The sequence below is a fragment of the Micromesistius poutassou genome (assembly GCF_964030765.1).
Source record: "Micromesistius poutassou genome assembly, contig: SCAFFOLD_2291, whole genome shotgun sequence".
Classification (NCBI taxonomy): Eukaryota; Metazoa; Chordata; class Actinopteri; order Gadiformes; family Gadidae; genus Micromesistius; species Micromesistius poutassou.
The window spans coordinates 11,445-36,909 of record NW_028178801.1 but is presented as its reverse complement, the minus strand read 5'-3'; the positions used below and the strand labels follow the sequence as shown (position 1 = coordinate 36,909).

At 44.6% G+C, this 25,465-nt stretch overlaps 1 protein-coding gene across 11 annotated transcripts; it reads right to left on the bottom strand.

Moving 5' to 3' along the window:
- Positions 1-456: 456 nt before the first annotated feature.
- Positions 457-25,172, bottom strand: LOC311373393 (NLR family CARD domain-containing protein 3-like). 11 transcript variants are annotated; one of them, XM_084490173.1, is made up of 14 exons: positions 25,133-25,172; positions 24,874-25,014; positions 24,394-24,462; positions 18,424-18,520; positions 18,134-18,250; positions 17,324-17,440; positions 15,872-15,988; positions 13,838-13,951; positions 13,537-13,637; positions 10,973-12,809; positions 8,488-8,661; positions 6,217-6,390; positions 5,994-6,040; positions 457-1,329 (listed from the first exon to the last, which is right to left on the bottom strand). In XM_084490173.1, the coding sequence occupies exons 4-14, from the start codon at positions 18,504-18,506 to the stop codon at positions 764-766; spliced, it is 3,447 nt and encodes a 1,148-aa protein (XP_084346299.1). In that variant the 5' UTR covers positions 18,507-18,520; positions 24,394-24,462; positions 24,874-25,014; positions 25,133-25,172; the 3' UTR covers positions 457-763. The 11 variants fall into 11 exon arrangements, 9 of the variants coding, with proteins under 9 accessions (XP_084346299.1, XP_084346300.1, XP_084346297.1 ...); XM_084490174.1 differs by having other exon boundaries at positions 24,862-25,021; positions 25,133-25,159; XM_084490171.1 differs by having other exon boundaries at positions 24,874-25,021; positions 25,133-25,159.
- Between the last annotated feature and the right edge of the window lie 293 nt (positions 25,173-25,465).

The window sequence follows — 25,465 nt, the reverse complement described above, 5'->3', positions numbered from 1 at the left end:
TGCATAAAAAAAACATGTGATTTACCATCAATAGGTATTTAATATACATTTCAAATTAAAAATGAGATCTTAATAAAAGCTGCTTAGCGAACCCTATGGGAGATCCTTAAAGTCTCTTCCTTTCATGATTCATCATCATCAACTTTTAGGAAGCCCCATAAAAAGGAGGGGGAGGGGGAGAGGGGGGGGAGGAGGAGAGGGAGACGGGGGGGAGGAAAAGGGGGAGACGGGGGGGAGGGAGAGACGGGGGGGAAGAGGAGAGGGAGAGGGAGACGAGGGGGAGGGAGACGGGGAGAGAGAGACGGGGGGAGAGGGAGACGGGGGGAGGAGGAGGGGGAGACGGGGGGGAGAGGGAGACGGGGGGGAGGAGGGGGAGATGGGGGGAGGAGGGGGAGACGGGGGGGAGGAGGGGGAGAGGGAGACGGGGGGGAGGAGGAGAGGGAGACGGGGGGGAGGAGGAGAGGGAGACGGGGGGGAGGAGGAGAGGGAGACGGGGGGGAGGGAAAGATGCGAGAGAAAGAGAGCGAGACTATAACTGCCCTAGAGACACTGACGCAAAAGCAGTGTGTGTGTGTGTGTGTGTGTGTGTGTGTGTGTGTGTGTGTGTGTGTATGTGTGTATGTGTGTGTGTGTGTGTGTGTGTGCCCGTCCCGGCCATCCTTTTTTTTTTTCCTACACAGAGAGAGAGAGAGAGAGAGAGAGAGAGAGAGAGAGAGAGAGAGAGAGAGAGAGAGAGAGAGAGAGAGAGAGAGAGAGAGAGAGACTATAACTCACACAGAGACGCTGAGGCCCAGTCCCCCCAGTCCCACCCTAACCTAAACCCAGGGAGGAGGTCCTCCTGGGTGAAGGAGGTCCTGAAGGTGTGGATGTGTGTCAGTGTGTCTGAGGACCCTCCTCCACCTGGGGACACTCTGTAGAAGGACAGAGTGCCAGCAGGCCGGTCCAGATACACTCCTACTCTGGTAGAGCCAGCGGGGGGGAGACGTATGGCTGTCTGTCTACCGTTGTACCGGGCAGAGTAACCAACATCATCATCACACTCAAGCCTCCAGGACTTGTTGTTCCCTCCAAGCTGGCTGTCACCACCCCCTCGTCTCCTTGTGATTCCTCTGTATGTCACTGCTATACCAACCCATCCTTTCCTCTCTACCTCCCAGTAACAGCGGCCAGTCAGAGCCTCTCTACACAACACCTGGAGCCAGGAGTCAAATCTCTCTGGGTGATCCGGATACGACTGGTCCTCTCCGACCACCGTCACCTTTCTGTTGTCCTCAGACAGAGAGAGGAGTCTGTGGGCTGTGTTTGGGTCCAGTGTGAGTTCACAGGCATCTGACGGAGAACAAGACATGATGAGCTACTGAACCCTTCTGCATCTTCATCATCATCATCATCACTAGTACTGCTGGAAGCATTGACATCTTAGATATGCTAGGATGCTAAATCCGAGGACGCTCAGGCGCTCAGGCACACACACACACACACACACACACACACACACACACACACACACACACACACACACACACACACACACACACACACACACACACACACACACACACACACACACACACACACACACACACACACACACACACACACACACACCCTCTTCAACACTTCAGACATCATAACTTGGTCAAAATTCAACCGTTTACCATCACTCAAACTATTAAACAAATCTACACATTTGTATCTTCGATAGTATTTAATCAGAATTTCGATATCATTTATACTTTTTTCAGAATCACAGTTTTAGTTTCACTCCGGATTCGTTCTCAGTTGGTCTCACTCTAGCCGTTTGCCTCAGCTGTTGCTCGTTGAGCAATCAGTGGACATCACAGCACTCTGGAGGAGTCTGGTTAAAGTCACGTGGTGGAGGGTAGTGTGGTCTTTGTTAGTCTCTGGCCGTTTCTCAATACCAAGTACGCAAACTACGGACTCACGGACTTGGAAGTGCGTACTTGGCAAGTCCAGACTTCCAAGTACAGACTTCCGAGGACGCGAGTACGCACCTGTGACGTCACCACCTCAGCTCTGTTAACTGCTTTACGGCCTCATGTAGGCATATACTACTGAACAATTTAAACTAATGATATAAAACTAAACCCCAGCCTCTTTCATTTTAAAATAGTATGTCAATATTTTCAATGAATATAAATGAAAAGATATGCTTATCGTGTGTATAAGCTATTCACACAACTTTTTATATGTAGGGTACAGATGCGCGTGCCTAACTGGCTATGTAGTTGGAGAGTAGACTATTGATATAATAATAATAACGAATGAGCGAGAAATGACTGATTAGAACACACACACACACACACACACACACACACACACACACACACACACACACACACACACACACACACACACACACACACACACACACACACACGATCGGATGGATCCGACCAAGATTTTCGTTGCCGTTGTGATGGGTTTCCTCTATCAGCGACTTATACAATAAAAACAAATTATATTAAACAAAACCCCAGCCTCTTTAATTTTAAAATAGTATGTCAATATTTTGAATGAATAGGCCTACATTTTTGTTATATATGTCAAATGTTCCTATATATAGCCTATTATTATAGCTTACATACTAATATTTTAAAACATGGGAATGCGAAATGCATCCTGGGATATTTAACGGTCCAAGTCCACACAAGTCACCTCCGATGCGTCCTCGGTGGAACGGCCAGTTTAAGAACGCATGGAGAACACACACGGGTTTTACGACTGTACTTGACTTGATGCGTACTTGGAATTGGAACAGTACTTGGGCTACGACTGATGACGTTTCACGAGAACGCAAAGTACACAAGTACAGACGAGAACGCAAATTGAGAAACGGCCTCTCTCTCTCCCTCATGGACTACAACAATGGACTACAATAGTGGACTACAATAGTGGACTACAATAGTGGACTACAATAGTGGACGTTGTCCGACCACTTTTTTAAATGTCAGCCACAGTTCGGCTTTCGGCCCCAACCTCATTGATCGACCCGGCAACGTTTTCCCACGCCAGTTTTTTGCTTTTGGTGCTGATTCCGGAGGAAAGAGAGCCAAACAAGATCTTATTTCTGGCCTCTACCTCCGAAATCAGCACCTCCACCTCGCATTCACTAAAGTTATTTTTTCTTCCTTTCTCCATTTTCTCCTTTCTCCTAACGGGCTCGTGCATGTGCGCTCAATGTCACGTTAATTGGGATGTACAAAGAGAATCTGTGTGAAATCGTGCTTACGCAAGGATTGATACATCCAGATTTTTTTGTGAGCATCAGCTTTCCAGATTTTGGCGTCCGCAAAGTTTTAGTCAGAAATCCACGCAAGTCTTACACAACAACACACAACTCACTGCCTCCCTGCTTCTAGCCAATCAGCTACTAGCCACCACCAATATACTACCCGGCCTTCTTTCATCCGCCGTCATGTCTCGTCTCCACCTTGGATTATCACTCCTGCTACTCCAGACTCTTAGGACTCTCTCCTCTACTCCACCAACTTCTGGCCCACTCAGCTACACCGCCGCTGACCTTCACCGCCTCAACAATAACCATCGTCTCTCTGCTGCTGCTGCCCCTGCAGCCAGCACAGCCGGAATCCTCCGCCGACGCCGCTACATCCATCCAGGTTCTGGCCCCTCTCGCAACCAACACCTCCCCCATGGCTCACCCATCCCCTCACTCTGGACTAACTCTCTCCCCCCCGTCACCCCCACCTGCCGTACTGCCAACCTCACTAACCTCCGTTCCCCCTCCCCTGCCCCCCCATCCATCTCCCTCGCACTGCTGAACTGTCGCTCCCTCTCCAACAAATCAGCCGTTATATCTGAACTGCTACTGGACAATAACATGGATCTGCTCCTCCTCTGTGAAACATGGCAACAGCCCCTGGACTTCTACGCTCTCAATCAAGCCACTCCTTCCAATTACAGTTACATCGCCAAACCCCGCCTCTCTGGCCGAGGGGGAGGCGTTGGCGTTCTTCATAAACAATCCCTGTCCATCACTGAACTGAACCTCAACCTCCCATCTATCTCATCCTTTGAACACCTTGCCTTCTCCCTCCCCAACTCTGTCACCACTGTTCTAATCTACTGTCCTCTGAAGCCACGCCCATCTTTCCATCTTTGCCCATCTTGCCTTCTCCCCTGTTGACTCCTCCCACATTTTGGACATCATCACTGCGTCCAAGACAACCACCTGCTCTCTCGACGCCCTCCCAACGACTCTAACCAAGGCTTGCCTCCCTGTCCTCACCCCCCACCTCACCACCCTCTTCAATCAGTCCCTATCCCTTGGTCATGTTCCCTCTGTCTACAAACTTGCCTCCATCACCCCCATCCTCAAAAAGCCCACCCTTGATCCAGCCAACCTCTCCAACTACCGCCCCATCTCCAACCTGCCGTTCCTCTCCGAAACTCTGGAACGCATTGTCACCGCCCAACTCCACACCCACCTCCAGTCAAACAACCTCTATGAACCCCTCCAGTCAAACAACCTCTATGAACCCCTCCAGTCAAACAACCTCTATGAACCCCTCCAGTCAAACAACCTCTATGAACCCCTCCAGTCAAACAACCTCTATGAACCCCTCCAGTCAAAAAACCTCTATGAACCCCTCCAGTCTGGCTCCCGCTTCACAGCACCGAAACTGCCCTTGTCAAAGTAATCAATGATCTCCTCACCTCTGCAGACTGCGGTGCCCTCAACATCCTGCTTTTACTAGACCTCAGCGCAGCCTTTGATACTGTACACCATTCCATCCTCCTCAAAAGGCTGCGCCAACAGGCTGTTGAGGGCACCGCACTCGACTGGCTCACCTCCTACCTCACCGACAGGCAACAGTTCGTCTCCCTCTCTGGCCACACATCCACCCTCTCTCCTGTCACGCAGGGGGTCCCTCAGGGCTCAGTCCTCGGCCCCCTTCTTTTCATCTGCTACCTCTTCCCCCTTGGTCACATCATCCGCAAACTCAATCTCGACTTCCACTGTTACGCAGATGACACTCAGATGTACATCAGTACCAAAACCACCCAAAACCCTCCCCTCACCCACATCGAAACCTGCATCTCTACAATAAAAACATGGCTGACCCACAACTTTCTACAAAACAGAGCTCCTTCTCATAGGCACCAAATCCACTCTCAATATATACGCCTCGACCATCACTCCCTCCCCCCTGGCACGCAATCTTGGTGTTATCCTGGACCCCACCCTCTCCTTCGATCCCCATGTCAGATCTGATGACATCTGATGGAGAACAAGACATGATGAGCTACTGAACCCTTCTGCACACATCATCATCATCATCATCATCATCACTAGTACTGTTCTTCCTGTTTCACGTTCATCTTCTCTACAAAAATGAACATAGAAAGACTAAATCATATCAGATGATAGCTACTATAGTGGACTAGTGTGCTATAGCTTTAGAAATAGTAGTGCATATTGTTTATAAGATGTTTTAAGTTAAACGTAAATGTAAATCCCATGTGTGTGTGAGTGGTTGTCCCAGTCAAAACAATGAAAAATGTATACACTGAATCTACTCCCGCAATATTTACACAACATACACATATTATACATCAAAACGTTCATCATGATGAGCTGATTAATCCTCTGTAATATCTAAGCTATAGTCTACATACTTTTCAAGATATTCGACTTTGAAAGGTTCCAATACACATCCATTGTGATCCACCTGTGTAAACAACAGACTGAACCAGCTGAGCTCATATACAGGCTGGAAACTAACTGTTGGTACCATAGACCTGGTCCATACATACAGTACATAGACATGTACACATACGTACACACACCTACACAAACATACTAGACACACATCAACACAGGCAAACATAGCTACACATACGGATACACAAGTCCACATGTGAATGAGCGGACGTCACCTCCTGCTGTGTGGATGGACTTTCCATCCCAATAGTGAGTGTGTGTTGTGATGAATCAAACAGACACTTACACTTCTTTAGAGCTGGTTTCAGCCTCCACACTCCACCGTGCTCCACACTGGGGGAGAAACAAAGTGAGAGCAGCATGTTGAAACATTCACCTTCATCATCTGCTGTCTCATCACGTTCTACACAACATGAGTGACAGCTGCCTTTTCAAACCGCTTCATCTAGCAGCGGCTTGAATCCCTGTAGGAGACTTTGTCCCTGAGTGGTGAGCTGTCCTCTCCATACCTGAGAGTGTCCAGTCTCCAGCGTGGATCCTCCAGTCCAGCAGAGAGCAGCGCAGCTCCAGAGTCTCCTGGGTGATTGTAGCTCAGGTCCAGCTCTCTCAGATGGGAGGGGTTGGAGCTCAGAGCTGAGGCCAGAGAAGCACAGCCTTCCTGTGTGACCAGGCAGCCAGACAACCTACACACACACACACACACACACACACACACACACACACACACACACACACACACACACACACACACACACACACACACACACACACGTGTGTGAACTATTACTTTTCTGGAGGTAAATCTTTTCAACGTCCTCTGATGTGGAAGTTAACTGTTTGATCATTAAATCTGTAAAGTTTTAGAGTAGTGTAAAAAAACAACTAAAGGGTAAAGGGGTGCAAATTTTTTACCATCTTTCACCTCAAACCTAAAATGCAAACACTAGATTTTAGTGGAACTTCAGCGGGGAATAAAGACTAACTAGACAGAAAACCACACTCAACACACAAACAGTAATTGTTTTTTTTCATTTAGGCGATTCATTTTTCAGTGACCCAGGAGGTGCTGGAACATGTTCCGGCGTGTTCCGGCTCAAATGAAGCACTGCCCCCTATGCATTCAAAACATTAACTTAAACCTTTTTAAAGTGAGTGAATCTGTTCACATGAATGGACACAGATGGATGGTAGGCAGTGGCGGTTCTACATTGAATAACACCCTGGGTGAGACCCCCTCCGAGCGCCCCCCCCCCCCCTCTCAATTGCAAGAAATTCGAGGTGTGCCTGACTTGAGCCACTCATTCCATTAGAGTGTTGCTCTGTACCGGGCCGTCCATATGGGCAGGAGGGGCGGCGAACTACTTGTAAAAGCATGCTCCCAAAAAGATAGTTTGTAAATCATCGCTCCAAGTCTATTTTTAATAACGTGATCGTCACATTAACTATCTATAGTCTCTGTAGGCTTTCAGACTATTGTTGGTCTGTTGACATCACGTTTTGGATGATGGTGGACGTGGTGGGCGGCGGTTCTAGCTGAGTTTAACGTCTCATGTTGGGGCAGCTCAGCGACCGCGTTCCTCCGTATGTTGATCACATAACCCTGCAGGCTGCAATAAGGATTTCAATCCGCTAACAGTGGACCCCCGTCCCCCCCTTGTCCGTTATGGAGACCCAGAGGTGAACTGTCCCCCCCCCTCCCCTTTCCCCATCTCACTAATGGTAGATTTCATGATTTGTTTGAATGAATCAGTTCGCGTCGGTCAGTTCGCCAAGAAGAGTCGTTCATTCGTTCATTCGAGTCTTCACCGTTCTTCACTTGTTGCCCGGCTGACTCTCGTGACTTCTCAGTCCTCGAGTCTTCACCGCTAAACACAGTCAGTGAACGAACGGTGACTCGCGAGTCAGCGCGACTCAGCGACTAGTGGGTGGAGCTGGGAGTCGAGTCTCGGAGAACGAACGAGACGAACGACGACGAACAAGAGCGGTGAATCAGGTTGGTTGGTTTGTTTTAAAGAGTCGTTCGTTCAAACTGATTTGTTCGCGAACGAGCCACCACTACTTCTCATACAGCTTCTCTGACGGCACCTTCTCAGCGAGCAGGGCGCCTGCAGCCGGAGGGGGCGCCAATATGCCAACTCCCCCCACAGTGATATGAGAGATAATAGAAAACGGGTGGCTTAAATCAAGCGATCTGATTGGTTCCCAATTGTTGTATAATGAGCGCATACACACAGCTATGACGTCCATTCAGTTTATAGAGATCCGTATCACTCCACGCCTAACTTGAACTGTTGTCTATTTATATATAAAAGTAATAGCATAGTTCACTGAAGCCTAAAAATATGTTGATTGATGGAGAGGGTGGAAATGTTGTAAAGCAATAGGCACACGGTGAGTGAACTCGATAGTAGGCTAAATTGCCGGCGAACCAAGCTACCAAGCTCGCTTTTTCAGAATTGAGGGTGTCTATGACTTTCATTTCGCCATACTTACGTAACCGTTTTATAAAAGCAATAGATCACTTCAGTCAGTGAAATGTTCTCATTATACCACAGTTAAGGGGCGTTGTCTGTCCCGACGTGCAGCGGAGGGACGGACAACGCCCCTTAACTGTGGTATAATGAGAACATTTCACAGCCTGTCGTGATCTATTGCTTAAATAGAAAACCGCTTCGCAGCAAGGATGATTTTTTTTTTCTTGTGTACTCGTGCACATGTGTCATCCCGCCCTCTGTCCCTCCCCCCCCTCTGTAAGTGTTTGACCGTTGAGTAAAACTGACCTGAGAGTTTCCAGTGTACAGTGTGGACTCCCCAGTCCAGCAGAGAGCAGCTTCACTCCTGAATCCTGCAGATCATTGGTACTCAGGTCCAGCTCTCTCAGACTAGAGGAGTTGGAGCTGAGAACTGAGGCCAGAGCTTCACAGCATCTCTCTGACAGATCACAGCCATCCAGCCTTCACACACAATAAACACAACATGTTAGGAACTGGGATTAAAATATTTTACATCTTTTACATAAAAGGACGTGTTGAAAACTTTAATTAGAGATGTTTTATTAATTGAAATACATTCAATCCATAAATGTTAATTTAATTATCTGTGTAACTTTTACTTTTAACATAATTAAGTTATTGTCTTCATCTTTATTAGAAAAGTGTTTTTAGTTTAACTAATGTTTAAAACACTGGATATTTAAATGTAGTATATGCTACACGTGAACCTCCTAAGATGGAGCAATTTGATTGGTTCACTATCTCTGGATATCGGACAATATCCCGAGATTGAGATCTCAAACTCGGGATATTGGGGAGCGCGTAAAGGTCGTCTCGTCACGCTAATAAAAACGAATTAACCGCTCATAAAAACAAATAAATCCTGGCAAAAAGTGTAATCTTGTTTATTTTTGGAGTGTTCACGTGTAGTTTATATAAAACAATGATTCACCTCAGGCTCTGTGAATAGTCCAAATGTATTAGCCCCTGCTATAAACAATCTAGCCCCCGTAGCTCCCCAATCATAATTCTTCGGCGCCGCTACTGGTTACAACTAATAAGTAAATGTTTAAATATCATTCAGCTGGGCGATCTCTACAGAGAATAAAGTCCTCTCCTCCTTTGTCTCCTCCCTCTCTCACTCGTGACCTCTCACCTTTCCCCCAGATGACCCTGAAGTCTCTGTATCAACGCATCCTATTGGTTAAACCCAAAGCGTCCATATAACCAAACTACTGAACAAGGTTAAACGTTTTAAAATAGTGGGTCACCTTTTATTAATAATGAACGTATATTTATGCATGTAACCTCATCAATAACTATTTATTTATACTTATAGCAACATATTTAAATACAGGTGCATTTAATTATTGATGAACAATTATTATTCATTCTTTAATTATTATTTCATAATAGAGCTTTTGAGTTTGACTTTTCACCCTGGTTACACAATATGACGTTGTGTATATTGAGATGTTATAAGTTAACCTCAAAAGATGTTTCCTATGTTATCATAACTTTTATATTCTACTATTATGTATGTTTTCGTTGTGTGTACTCCCTCCGTCCCTCCCCCCCCCCTCCGTCCCTCCCCCCCCTCCCTTACCCTCTCCGTCCCTCCCTCTCCCCCCTCTGTCCCTCTCCCCCCTCTGTCCCTCTCCCTCCTCTGTCCCTCTCCCCCCTCTGTCCCTCTCCCCCCTCCGTCTCTGTCCCTCTCCCCCCTCTGTCCCTCTCCCCCCTCTGTCCCCCCTCTGTCCCTTCACTATCTCGGGATATTGGGGAGCGTGCGTAATGGTATAGGAGAAATTTGTTATGCAGTCAACATCTTGCCCAGTATGCTATATTAATTAAATAAGTGTGGAGAAACACTAAGCAACCAAAGAAATGCTCTGTGTATCTGATATATGTTCTTAGAATGTTGGGACTGCACAGAATGGAACGCTCTGTTTAGATGGGCCTCAAGGAGGTCCATGGGGACGGGCAATATGTCACCATATAAGCAAAGAATGCAGGGAGATGGCACCACATGTTCCCAATAAGGGAAAATGCATGGGATGGGGTAACAACGTATGGATGATATATGGGCACGATGGAGCATAAGAGCAGGGGCCAGAGAGTGGCTGTTCAGTTCTTTGTCAAACCAACTCAGGATTTTGTCGTTGCTTGTTCTCAAGTGATAATAAAATCTTTAGCACTCAAACCTTCGGCTTCCTCGATCTCTCTTAGTTTTTGTTTAGATGTTGTATTTTATCTACGACAACGGTCGTCTCGTCACGCTAATAAAAACTAGTAAACCGCTCATAAAAACAAATACATCCCAGCAAAAAGTGTAATCTTGTTTATTTTTGGAGTGTCCTTGTGTAGTTTATATAAAACTGATTCACCTCAGGCTCTGTGAGTAGTGGGGAATAGCCCCCGAGACCTTCGGCGAATCATTGTTAATTGTTGATTTTATTGATTCATTTTTTGATTCATTTTTTATGATCGTTATGATTGGGGAGTATGTTAAATAAATAAATCATAACTGCTTATATATCTCAGTATTAATTATTTTGTGTGTAATATAATACGTTATCACTATTATAACTTATTTTCTAGTTTTATGTATATTATCTTGTGTGTATTGTTATACATGTTATCTGTGAACGTACAGATACAATTTGTATTTCATTATACCTTTTATATTCTAGTATATATTATAATATATACATTATATTAAATTTTATGTATATAGTGTTGTGTGTATTGTAATACATGTTATTAGTGAACTCACAGAGATGTTTTGGAGGCTTTGACCACTGGCAGCAGCCTCAGAAGACCCTCCTCTGAAGCAGAGTATTTCTTCAGGTCAAACACGTCCAGCTCCTCTTCTGATGACAGTAAGATGAAGACCAGAGCTGACCACTGAGCAGGAGAGAGAGATTCTGTGGAGAGACTTCCTGATGTCAGGGACTGTTGGATCTGCTCCACTAGAGAACGGTCGTTCAGCTCATTCAGACAGTGGAACAGATTGATGCTTCTCTCTGGAGAGAGATTTCCATCTATCTTCTTCTTGATGTAAGACACTGTTTTCTTATTAGTCTTTGAGCCACTTCCTGTCTGTCCCAGCAGACTTTTTTTAACCTGAGTGATCAGTGATCTACTTCCTGTCTTTCCCAGCAGACCTCGTAGGAGAATCTGATTGGTCTCCAGAGAGAGGCCCAGGAGGAAGCGGAGGAACAAGTCCAGGTGTCCATTCTCACTCTGTAAGGCCTTGTCCACAGCACTCTGGTAGAGGAGGAGGAGTTTATCTTCCCCAGAGTTTGGTTGTTCTTCTGAGAGCAGATTGACCCCAGTGTCTATGAAGTGCTTAAAGACATAAAGGGCAGCCAGAAACTCCTGGAGGCTCAGATGGACAAAGCAGAACACCTTGTCCTGGTACAGCCCACACTCCTCTCTAAAGATCTGGGTGAACACTCCTGAGTACACTGAGGCTGCTCTGATATCGATGCCACACGCTGCCAGGTCTGCCTCGTAGAAGATCAGGTTGCCATTCTCCAGCTGGTTAAAAGCCAGTTTTCCCAGAGAAACAATGATCTCCTTGCTCTCTGAACTCCAGTGTGGATCTGTTTCAGCTCTGCCATGATACTTCTTGTCCCCCAGTATGGACTGAACCCTCAGGAAGTGGCTGTACATCTGAGTCACGGTCTTGGGCATCTCTTCTTCTCTCTGGGATGTTTTGAAGCAGTCCTCCAGAACTGTAGCAGTGATCCAACAGAAGACTGGGATGTGACACATGATGTGGAGGCTTCGTGATTTCTTGATGTGGGAGATGATTGTGCTGGCCAGCGTCTCCTCTCTGAATCTCTTCCTGAAGTACTCCTCCTTCTGTGGGTCGGTGAACCCTCTCACCTCTGTCACCATGCCAACACACTCAGCAGGGATCTGATTGGCTGCCGCAGGGCGTGTGGTTATCCAGATGCGAGCGGAGGGAAGCAGGTCGCCCCTGATGAGGTTTGTCAGCAGAACGTCCACCTTGGTGGACTTTGTGACATCAGTCCAGATCGGGTTTCTCTGGAAGTCCAGAGGAAGTCGACACTCATCCAGACCATCCAAGATGAAGACAACTTGGAACTGGTCGTATCTGCAGATTCCTGCTTCTTTGGTCTCAATAAAGAAGTGATGAAGAAGTTCCACCAAGCTAAACTCTTTCCCTTTCAGTAAATTCAGCTCTCTGAAAGTGAGGAGAAATGTGAAGTCTATGTCGTGGTTAGTTTTGCCTTCAGCCCAGTCCAGAGTGAACTTGTGTGTTAAGACGGTTTTACCAATGCCGGCCACTCCAGTTGTCATTATTGTCCTGATTGGTTGATCTTTTCCAGGTAAGGGTTTAAAGATGTCCTCACATCTGATTGGTGTTTCCTCTAAGGCTGGTTTCCTGGAAGCTGTTTCAATCAGTCTGACCTCATGTTCCTGGTTGACCTCTCCACTGCCTCTCTCTGTGATGAAGATCTCTGTGTAGAAGTCCTTCAGAGGTGTTGAATGTCCTGCTTTAGTGATTCCCTCAAACCCACGCCTGTACTTATTCTCCAAACTAGACTTGATTTTATGTTGGCACTCGACAGCATCAGATCCTAAAAGTGAAAACAACAGAAGACATCAGTTAGTGGAAGGTGACATCAGTGGAAACAGGTAGATATTTCCTGTTAAATTATCAACTCAATGATATTTAGTTAGTTGTTTCATAACTTGTGGTCGGAGAAGCTGGTCGTGACAAGGACTGCATGTTACAGATTCAAAATGTTCAGGACTATTATTTCCACAGCAGTATGATTGGTCTAATAATAGTAATAATGATGGTGAATCAGTCTAAAGTGACTTGTTATGCTGATATAACAAGATAGTGTTGCATCTATTCCACTGAGTTATTCTGCTGTTGATCTGCAGTATAATGTTTAACATTCTTTAACCTGATACCCCCACAATAACCCTACAGACCTGGATCAAACCATGTAAACTGATACCCCACAATAACCATACATATCTGGATCAAACCATGTAACCTGATAGACCCACAATAACCCTACATATCTGGATCAAACCATTTAACCTGATAGACCCACAATAACAACTACATATCTGGATCAAACCATGTAACCTGATTGACCCACAATAACAACTACATATCTGGATCAAACAATTTAACCTGATACCCCACAATAACAACTACATATCTGGATCAAACCATTTAACCCCAAAGAGGAAAGATGTCTCCACATTGAAGTTAAAAGTCATCAAAGTAAGAGTCTCTTCTGCCCTTCAAACTATTAGTCTCCTGTCTTCAAAGTAAGAGTCTCTTACCGCCCCCCAGTGTGTGGGCCACTTCCTCCTGGTTCATCTCCTTCTCTGTTTGATGCTGCTGTACAGACTGAGCACTGGTAACCTTTGACCTCTCCTGGTGTCTGTGGAGAACACACACACACACACACAAACACACACACACACACACACACACATTTTTCCTGACTTGTAAACATCAGTACCAGTAGAGTCTGATAACAAGAGTCTGCTCTCTGCTGCTGGACTCTTCTAGAAAAACAAGAACCAGATTTATGGACGTTTGATAGAAGCTGTATCTTTATGATCTCTGGTAACTCCTCACCTTTTCTCAATAGACGGATTTCCATCTTTAAATTTCCAAGGTATATCCATAGAGCGGTCACTCTTCATGGAGACACAGCTGGGTCCAGGGGAGTCTGCTCTCTGCTGCCTCCTTCTGAAAAACAAGAACCATCTGGAAGTTAGGATATGTCGATATCTTTTCGTTTCATAATTTAGGGCTACTCAACTACTTTCTCATGACTTTTCATTTCAATAATCTTTCTCAGATTATTGAAATGGAAATATAAGGGCAGGCTGAAAATGTTAAGTTATTAGCTGTTTCCACACATGTCCTCCGCCTTTTCTCTGCATTTGTACATCAGGAGGTTTGACCGTGAGGGTCATTCACACTTATTCACACTTGATGTCCGATATGCGGACATCTGTGTCGCTCAGACATCAGTAGAATCTCCAGCTGGTTTAGGGGGGCGGGCTTGAAAGGGGCGGGATATGACGTAGGGTCTAAATTATCAAGAGATGGGATAGGACTGCCACTGTCACTCTCTCTATTTTGGTTTGACCGCAGACAGCATGGAGGCAGAACGGGCAGAACTCATCGCGATCATCTGAAATGTTGCTGCAGCGATGATCATATATTCCGTTGCATCCACAACATCCGCATCGATGGATGAAAGATTGGAGCATGAGTTAGAGACAAATAGAAGAAATGACAAACAAGAAAGGCGTCGTGAACGACTGCGTTACCGGAGAAAGAGAGCGTCTTTTTTTGCTTAATTTGACATCTAACAAACACTGGGACAAATGTAGTTGATTTCTGTGTAACTGAGAAAACAGGGAGTGGAAGGACGGGACCCTATAATGTACAACTAACTGTTGTCAATAATAAGTGTTACGAGAGTTAGCGCATGTGTGTGTGCGTGAGACTGTGTCTGTGCAAACGTGTAAAGTCAGTGAAACTAAGAATAAAGTACCCAGCCTGTCAATAATCGGTGGCCGCTTCATTCCGACCATATTCAAACCTATAAGCAGACCCACTGCCGGTCAAAGTGAAGGGTGTTACCCCCGAGAGAACATCGGCCCTGGAGGGAACGTCTCCCCTGTGCTCCTCGACTACGGTCTGGGAGCCGACAGCAGGAAAGGTGGAACATAAAAATAAAAAAACATTTTCTATATACGCGTGCAGCTGTGAACTCATGTATTGTAATTTATTGTATGATGTGTACTCTGAGGGTTATGATAAGACCTATCATTTAGCGTTCACTACGAATGACTCTGAAAAGCAGTGCCACGTTAAAATATGTTTTAAACCATTCAGTGAACAAAAGGCAACAGGCTGATTATCGATTAGGGTGCGGGTGCCACTCAATGACATGCAAACGTAGACCGAAGCGTCATCAACACGCCCACTCAACTGGTGTGAAATGCCCACACTCTACTGCTCACTCACATATAAGGTAATTAACATTTCTGCCGGCTAAAATACTACCTGAGGGGTAGTCTTTTATCAGGAGGTCCAACGTCAGGATAAGTCATTCACATATACGGCCCGTCGGGAGAATAGCACCCGTCATACTGTGCATAGAGTGTTGATTCACAATGCGTTTAGCTAACATAGAAATAGAGCAGTCAGTTTCTACATTTCTACACAGACCTGTGTTATTCTTCATGGATTATTGGTTTCAATAAATCTCTTCACCTCAAAAGATCAAACTGATTCAATAAAAGCCGTTTGAAAGACGTTGAACCTTCTAACATTAAACCTGTAAAGTCTGCTACAAGTCGTCTTAATATTCATTTCATTCACACGATTCAAACAGCAGAATAAACGGCCTCAGCCATGAACCAATCCATCTCCAAGTGGTCCTGTGATTGGACGTTGGTATGTTCTGATTAACGATGGGCGGGCAGATCAAGATGATCCGCGGGCCGCCAGTTGAACAGCCCTGATGTATCGGCTGAATCCTCACCTTGTCTTAGAAGGTTGGTGATTTCCATCTTTAAACCGGTCAGGTGGATCCATAGAGCTTATATCATATAATGAACATAATATTTATGATCTCTGATGAATCCTCACCTCTTCTCAATAGACTGATTTCCATCTTTAAAGTTATGAGGTTGTTCCATAGAGCGGTCACTCTTCATGGAGACACAGCTGGGTCCAGGGGAGTCTGCTCTCTGCTGCTGCTCTGGTCTTCAACACACACACACACACACACACACACACACACACACACACACACACACATACACACACACACACACACACACACTGCAGTTTTGACACTGACAAGATAATTCTTCTGTTTTTAGGTGAGAGCATTTCACTTGTTTCCAGCTTTTAAGTCCATAATTATCTATCTATATATTATAACTTGTTACTGAGATGTTATTACTGGCCCTGAGTAACCTAATGCTTTGAACTAGAATCACAGAATTATGAATCTGTTTGATCAACACTGACACACCAAACTGCTTTGTCAAAGTCTTATTTAGAAAACTCGATCAACAGTAACAGTACCTTTCAGTCAAGATGATAAGCAGAGTATCTTTTCATAGAATTCAAAGGCAAACCCATGTGTCTACTTTGCTTAGAAACAATATCAGTCATGAAAGATTTCAACTTAAGTCTCCACTACTACAACTGCACTGACTATGATGCTAGTTGTTCACTTAATGTTGGCCCACTGTTTCAGTTTTGTGCCATCATTGAATGATGATGTATGTGAGCCCTTTGCACTGAGAAAAATAAGAATCACTCATGTGGCTTTTAAAACAACACTTGTTGTGTTTGTCGTTTAACAAGAGTATAGACATGTTAAAAATGACATGTGAGCATGGAAAATATGAAATGAATGTATGTTGTTTGAATTAACATACATAGGCTATGAATCAGAAAGATTTTTTAGGTAGTGGCCATCCCCAGAATGTACCAGAATACAGGAAATCACATCTACCAAATTCAACATCTTCTGGGGGAGGACCCCCAGACCCCCGCCCACGACTACGCCCCATCAACAACTTTCATCACCAGCCACCACTGATACAGACACATATCTACACATCATTTGTTCTTCTTTTTTATTCTTTTGTATCTTCTCTCATATCCGATTAGGTGAAGAGCGCGGTCATGTGCCCTCTGATGGTGATGATGAAAATTGTGGCCCTCTTAATCATGAAAGTTGTCCATCCCTGAGTGACGTCAAAGTCACGTTACGATACGACTGTTCAACATGAGGTCGCAGTGAGAGAAATCCCTCCTGTATCTGATTCAGGACCGCGTATGGAAGTGGCCCAAACCACAATTGAACAGACCTGATTCCGTGTGATTTGTGCTGTTCACACTGTTCTGAATGAAATCGGATCGGAGTCACCTTTGAGCAAAACAATCTGGCAACTCTTGCTTGCAGAGTGACGAGGCCAATCACAGCCTTTCACCACCATAACATGTCCCGCCTCTGCCCCCCCGACCCTCCAACGCTGAAGAAGCCCCCCTCCATGTCTGACCGCTCACTCTCTAAGTCCTCACCTCTTCCCAATAGACGGATTTCCATCTTTAAACTGGTAAGGTAGATCCATAGAGCGGTCACTCTTCATGGAGACACAGCTGGGTCCAGGGGAGTCTGCTCTCTGCTGCTGGACTCTTCTGGAAAAACAAGAACCAGGATCTATGGACGTTTGATAGAAGCTGTACCTTTATTGTTCTATGCAATGGATAGTTGCATTGTTATTCCCATGCCTTAGCTCTACCACACCTGTTGAGTGTGTGACGGTCCCTGTCTAGTGTTGATGTTCTGATGTGGTTGACCAGTTATTGTTTTTCCTATGCGTCCTTGAATGTACCATCAGCAGAGTACGGATTTGGAGCACCTGGTGCAGGCGCTCCTGAAAGGATAAAAACCCTGGCTCAACTCTGCTCTGGTCTCTCTCTGGCATTCGGCTGCATCTCCGCCAGCAGCAGCAGCACATTCTCTTTGTTTGGTTTCTGCTTTGTTTTCGCTTTACAACATTTACACCTCAAATTGCTCACACATCCACATTTACATTACTGATGTTACTGACTGACACACTTCACATTGGTACTTATAGCCTCAGTTGTCTAAGTTAATATAATAAATTCACTCATTTCTTGCCCTCTATGGTGTCCTATGCTGTATTTGTCATGGCCTAGGAGCCGGGTTATGACAAGTGCTACTTGTAACGTTGTTCTGGTGCGAGTGAATCAGAGTTAGAACGGATATCAACGTCTCCACCTGCGTTCTGTGTCACTCGGTTACTAACAAGTTATCCTTATATCATATAATGAACATAATATTTATGATCTCTGATGAATCCTCACCTCTTCTCAATAGACAGATTTCCATCTTTAAAGTTATGAGGTTGTTCCATAGAGCGGTCACTCTTCATGGAGACACAGCTGGGTCCAGGGGAGTCTGCTCTCTGCTGCTGCTCTGGGCTTCAACACACACACACACACACACACACACACACACACACACACACACACACACACACACACACACACACACACACACACACCTGTTACTCAGACTAATGATGGAGTCATGATGTATCACTGCTGAGCTCTGAGATGGACAACAGTCACAGACAGAGAGATCCTCTTCTTACCTCTTAGCTTTGCTCCGGTGGCCATGTTCCCCAGACAGAGTGGTCTTAGAGGTAGGACCCCCCTCCTCTCTCTCCTCATCCATAGTAGACTGGAGACCTGGACACAAACACAACTCATCCATCACTTCATTTGCCTTCTGAACTTTAGCTGTTTATTGAGAGAGACGATCATTGTGACTGCGTCACACTAAAGCGTTATGGACGTCATAGACCATCAATATGAACCCCACAACAACATACCCACACTGCCCTCACTACAGTACAGATGTGTACAGCACATGAGAACTGAGAGATGAGAATTAAACACCTTGGAGACTGTAACTGTACTTAAACTACTACACAAAAAGGATACACAATAGACTTAATAAATGCATTGTGGTACAATTAAAAGTGAAGAACGTTAGAATCATTTCTCCACTGGAACAAAGTCTGAATTCTGCCACTTTACTGAACCACAGATTCCATATAAATCAACTGGTGAAGCTCAACACATCGATAGGGTATCCTCTTATGACCAACGGGTCTCTCTCTCTCCCTCCAGGCTCTCTCTCTGGCTCCAGCTGTGGTTTAAGCCATAGGAATCGAGTCTAGACCCACAGGAACCCCCCTGTGAAAGTGGTACAGTCCAGCAACAGGCTACTATAGGATCTATAAAACTGTCAATCCCCAGTCAATACGCACAAATATTAAACCTTTTAAATATCAGCACATTGAAAGGACTTCTGTCACGTCCTTCTCTTCATTCTGAGCCTTGAATATTGAACGCAATGTTGAATTTACCACAGGTCAGTAAAGCAGTAAAACATGAACTAACGATGTATTCTCTACAGTAAACTCATTATTATATACCAGTAACCTAAAGACAATATAAACGGTAGTAAACTGGTTATTATTATATACCAGTAACCTAAAGACAATATAAACGGTAGTAAACTGGTCATTATTATATACCAGTAACCTAAAGACAATATAAACGGTAGTAAACTGGTCATTATTATATACCAGTAACCTAAAGACAATATAAACGGTAGTAAACTGGTTATTATTATATACCAGTAACCTAAAGACAATATAAACGGTAGTAAACTGTCTATCTTATCTTATCTTACCTTATCTACTCCGTGATTAAAATGCGGTCGATCGCTCCAAGATGGCGGCCGCATTTCTTGCGCCCAGCAGCCAATGCGGCGTCTACTCTTTATTAATATGATGGCCGTTTCTCAATACCAAGTACGCGATCTACGGACTCCACCTCAGCTCTGTTAACTGTGCTTTACGGCCTCATGTAGGCATATACTACTGAACAATAAAAACAAATTATATAAAACTAAACCCCAGCCTCTTTCATTTTAAAATAGTATGTCAATATTTTGAATGAATATAAATGAAAAGATATGCTTGCCGTGTGTATAAGCTATATACGCGTTATGCATAAGCGTTGCCCTTTCATGTTTTGATTTACAAACGGATACGGATTGAACGTATCTTACCTTATCTTTTCTCTGATTAAAATGCGTCCATACGGTATAAAGTTATAAAAGTATAAATGTAAGTGAAGAAACGGAGGTTGAAGTGTTTATAAAACAAGTTAATCAGGTGAAAGGTTTTAAAAGCGGAGAAAGAAGAGCTGCTGGCTGCGACAGACCGCTCAGATGAGGAAGTTCAGAACGGAACCGATCTGACGCTCAGAGAGACGGAGGAGGAGGAGACACACACACACACACACACACACACACACACACACGCACACACACGCACACACAACGTACCAAACTGCTTTGTCAGCTGTTATCCTGCTCTAAACCATCACACTAACCTGTTATAACTTTATATCAGTCAGCTGTTATCCTGCTCTAAACCATCATACTAACCCGTTATAACTTTATATCAGTCAGCTGTTATCCTGCTCTAAACCATCACACTAACCCGTTATAACTTTATATCAGTCAGCTGTTATCCTGCTCTAAACCATCACACTAACCTGTTATAACTTTATATCAGTCAGCTGTTATCCTGCTCTAAACCATCACACTAACCTGTTATAACTTTATATCAGTCAGCTGTTATCCTGCTCTAAACCACACTAACAATAAGCTGTTATAACTTTATATAAGGTTAGAAGGATATTAAAATGTCCCATCACTAGATAAGGTCTGTAGCCTTCTGTAACAGTCATCACTCAGTGCGTTTACATGACACTCAAGAAAGTCAAATTATTGGGTTAGTCCAACTATGATTGGATTACTAAGATGCATGTATACACCTTAGTCAAGCTAAAATCGAACCGAATTGGGTTACTCATAGTCGAATTAAGACCCCTAGATAATGCGATTCATAGTCGAGTTAAGCGTGCATGTACGGAGTCTAATTGGATTATGCGTTAATTGCGTTCTGCACATGCTCGAGATCTTTTCCCGGGGCCGTGAGCCGGAAGTAGAAGGAGACGATAGTCGTGTTGTTGTTGTCGCCGTCGGAAAACGAGAAACGGCGATTTATTTAAAACGGTGGCGCAGAAGATGGAGGAAGCCAGTGAATGTAGTTACCCCTATAAGAATTGTGTCCCGGCCGCGGGAGCGCGCATGGCATGCATTCATTAAAGGTGGAAGCACACAGACACTACGCTTCCATTTCACCCAAGGCTGAATTAAAAGAACACGTTTTTCTAAATGTGGGTCATCAACGAGGTTGTAAAGTAGTAACTTCAGTCCTATCCGGACAATATATCAATTCTATTGAACTTCTGATCTGCTGTGTCAACACTAAGGGTGGGTTGCACCAACGTGGTTTAACTTAATCCTGGTTTAGGGTTAATCTAGGTGTAGTATATCTAGGTTTAAACTGGGTTTTTAATTAACCCGAGGTGCGTTGCACATCTCAATTTTAACCCTGGATTAGCTAAACCAGTTTAAACAAAGATTAAAGTAAGATTAATTCATTTTCACTGTCCGCCATCTTGGATTTTGACCAGATGTAAAAGAAACGGAGGGTATACGTATTAAATGTCCCCAAACAGCCCCAAATGATAACCTATCTCTAACCATAGTGCTAGAACCTTTGATACTTTTGAAATACATGTCTCGCTATTTAACAGTGGAACAGGAAGGAATCAAATCCCGTCCGCCCGCGATCCCGTACTACCCCCCCTGTAACCGTAGGTTTATAACAGTAAGAACTAGCTAGCGCCTAACAACCAACTAGCAAACTCATTTAAGCAGCAGCTAGAACCTAACCATGAATTCAACTTCAAGACAGAGGGGGTCCAACGTTTCAACGTTTGAAAAAAACCTCCATCCAGCGAATACATCCAGCCATGTTGCACATGCACACTACAATACTCTGATCTAAACCTCCCCCAGGGGTGGTTTAAATAAAACTGCTAATCCAAGTTTATCCTGGGTTTAAACTGAGAATACCAAAGGGTTAAATATAACCAGGATTAATATTAATCTAGGTTTAAACTAGGTTTAAAGTTTGGTGCAACACGGTTAACAGTTAAACCTTGATTTAATCCCGTTTAAAAATGAATCCATGTTGGTGCAACCCAGCCTAAGTGTACCGACTACCTTGAAGAAAACAGGAACCCTCGTACCCATCTGCTCATGGAAAAAAACAGACTTTCAGCGGCACTACCATATATGAGCAGGACTTCCTCGTTGAATAGTGCTGCCATATGTGAGAAATATTGTACTGCTGAGCTGCTGCGTCAACACTAAGTGTACCGACTACCTCGTAGAAACAGGAACCCCCATACCCCTCTGTCCCTGAAGAAAGAGGAACATGGATCCATCACAACCACACATGCGCCTGCCTCCGCACGCACAAGTCAGCTGGTAGAGCGCACCCAGGACCCTCTCTCAGGTCTAGCTTATCGTAGCACTGACCCACGGGGTCTGATAGAGTCACTCGCTGACTCCATCAGACCCCGAGGAATACTTCTATTGAGATAGCCCCCACACAGACTCAGGCTGTGAGGATCGAGCTTATTTCACTTATATCTAGCTTATTGAGATAGCCCCCACACAGTCTCAGGCTGTGAGGATCAAGCTTATTTCCCTTATATCTAGCTTTCTTATCTGGTTCATCGAAACACTGCCCACGCAGTCTGACAGACTCACTCGCTGACTCTAACAGACATGCGAGGAAAAGAACGTGTAGCCCTCTTACGAGAACCCCTCATGACAATCTAGTATTTAGACTCTTCCAATGAATCATACTTTTCTCTAGGATTGTGTAAAACGGTATTATATATTAGACTCTGTTAGCATTTAGGCTCTTTTTCTGGACCATTCTTTTCTCTATCATTGTGTAAACAAGTTTTCTAATCTAAATAAAACGACCTCACTACGTGTTGTAGTGGGCGATTCAATCAGTTCCTCTGTGATGGGCTCCCCAGTAGGGGCCCGACCGACGGCCCGCAGCTCTCCCAGCCTTCACACAAGAGCTGAGTCATCATGACACTAACAGGGTTGATGGTGGCTGGTCCGGAGAGTGAGGCAATACAAAGAGGTTCAGACATGTTCCCCGCTTCGTGGCCCACAGGGACTGAGGTGCTAAGAGACACCCCAGAGTTCCATCGAAACGCGTGTAGCCTAAAGTTAGTTTAACCTCGTAGGGGCTTAACCGAGTGACCTGTGTTGGCCACATAGACCAGAGTCTTCCTCCACCGAGCTTAGCCCAGGATCTCTAACACGTACAAGAGGGCCGGCGCAAACAGAGAGGAGGATTGACTTGATCTATAAATGAAGTCCCTCAATCTTAATTGGTTTAACACCATGACCAACATTCTCAAACATCCATTAACATCCACATTTGCCTCAAACAATGTTAGGCTTACAGCCCATGTCAATAGTTGTGAAATTATATTCTTGTTGTTCTTTTAATTGTTTGTTACTCTGACTGTTCTGTTTAATGTTGTGGAAAGGATGTTAGTGAATGATTCAGAGCATGATGCATTTTAAATGGCACCACTTTTGGTCTTGTGTCTTCATTTTTCTTGAAACAATAGTAGCTGAAAATAAACATAGCCAAATTACAACCAAATGCTTCAGTCATTGAGGGCAAAAATAGGCCCAATGATAGGCCCAGATTTTTTTATTTAGTTTTACAAATGAAGAGTAGGCCTGATTTGACTAATTGGCTTTGCATCCTTTCCTTCTGCCCTTGTAGTCCAAGACATGCTGCCCACCAGCTTTCAAAGTACAATGCTGCCACTGGTGGATTTGTACACATTTTATTCACATAATTATCCCTCCCTGCTATTTTGTACTTCACCAAAACACCCTGAAACAACTTGATTCTCACATACTTATGCCACCAAACGCCACTAACAGTGCAAGCAGGCCAATGGCAACCAAGCGCGCAGTCCTTCCTCCCTCACTCTAAAAACCACCAGCCGCCACTGGTGGTCGTGCATCTGTCTCAGCGGAGACTGCAAACGCGCTGTCAAAATATCAACTCGTCAAGTCAAATGCGCTCATGGCTCTTAAAGGGGATGGGAGATGGAACTCTCATTGGTTTATTGCACGTTACGCCCAAAACACACCTACAGGTTTCAGACCAACCATTTTAGATTTGCGTCGGGCGCAAAGCTCATTTATCTCGCCGTCATAATAGCAACATCGTCATAGAACCGCCCACAAAGCTGCACGCACACACACACACACACACACACACACACACACACACACACACACACACACACACACACACACACACACACACACACACACACACAAATGACCATACAATACACACATGAACTTGTCTACACATCTTTTTTTTACCTAACCAAGCTGCTACGAGGAAAGCCAGTTGACCAGACGTCCCACAGCCGCTCAGTACAACAAGGCTGTCTGGCGCTCCCTGGTGGCGGAATCACAATGACACAGCTCTACCGTTTATTCTCCAACAGAGACGGACGGACGGACAGGCAGTCGGACAGAGGGAGACATTTGTCAGGCCTCAACAGACCTTGAGGATGTCTGCCGCCTTCACTGCGACCGCCAGCAAGGTTTTCATCACACTGTCGCTGAGAAGTTTCTGTTTTGAAGGAATACAAAATAAACAATTATGAGCAGTAAAGTCACCATTGTGAAGTCCGCTGGTTTCTCAGCAGGTCTGGGGTTGACATTTAACACATTCTTTAGTGTGAGATGAGACGTATGTTTGCTTTGAGGAGAAAAACGAATCAAACAAAACATTCAGGGCGTCTACGATAGATAATGTGGTACAACATGTTGTGTTCTTGTAACCACAGACGTACCAGCTTGTATTGTACGATTTCAACTACATTCCCTCATACTATGATCACTTGTGTAATGATGATAAAGATTTATATATCTGTCCATGTTAACAAATACACAGAAAGCTAACTTATAACAGAACCATAGCACAATAGACAAGTGCGCTGTGTTGTTGTTTGAATGTATGAATAGTGACCTCTGACATGACCTTAAAAGGGCTTCCTCTCATCCTGGAGTATCTCTGCGTCGCAGGCTCTCAGCAGCCTAACCACGTGATTGGCTGAGGCCTGGTCGATGTCACGCGTCAGCGGGTTGGACTTCTCCGAAACAGGAAGTTCAGACTCGTAGTCTGGAAACTTTTTGGAATCAAATGAAAGTAAACTGCATGAATGAAATGTATTTAATTCATTAAATACCATTTTGAGAAATGATCTTGGAGGCTTAACATCACTGTATGTTACCCTCACCTACAGCGGCGGAGCCACAAATGTCCATATAGGAGGCACAGGAAAAAACAGGTGGGCAAAGCCAATCTGATTGAACCTAAGATAGGCCTCGATTAGATGCACCATACAAACATTAATCAAAGGCATGTTATATTTATGACATAAAGGTGGAATTTATTAAAGGCATTTGATCACAGCTGACAAATTACGCAGAAACATTTTAAACTTGCGCAAAACTGCATGAACCCATGCATCGGCGCGTCACATTTATTGAAGGCTTCACCGCTCTCGGTCACAGCTGACAATTCACCGTCAGGCTAAACATTTTAAACCTGCGCAAAACCGCATGAACGA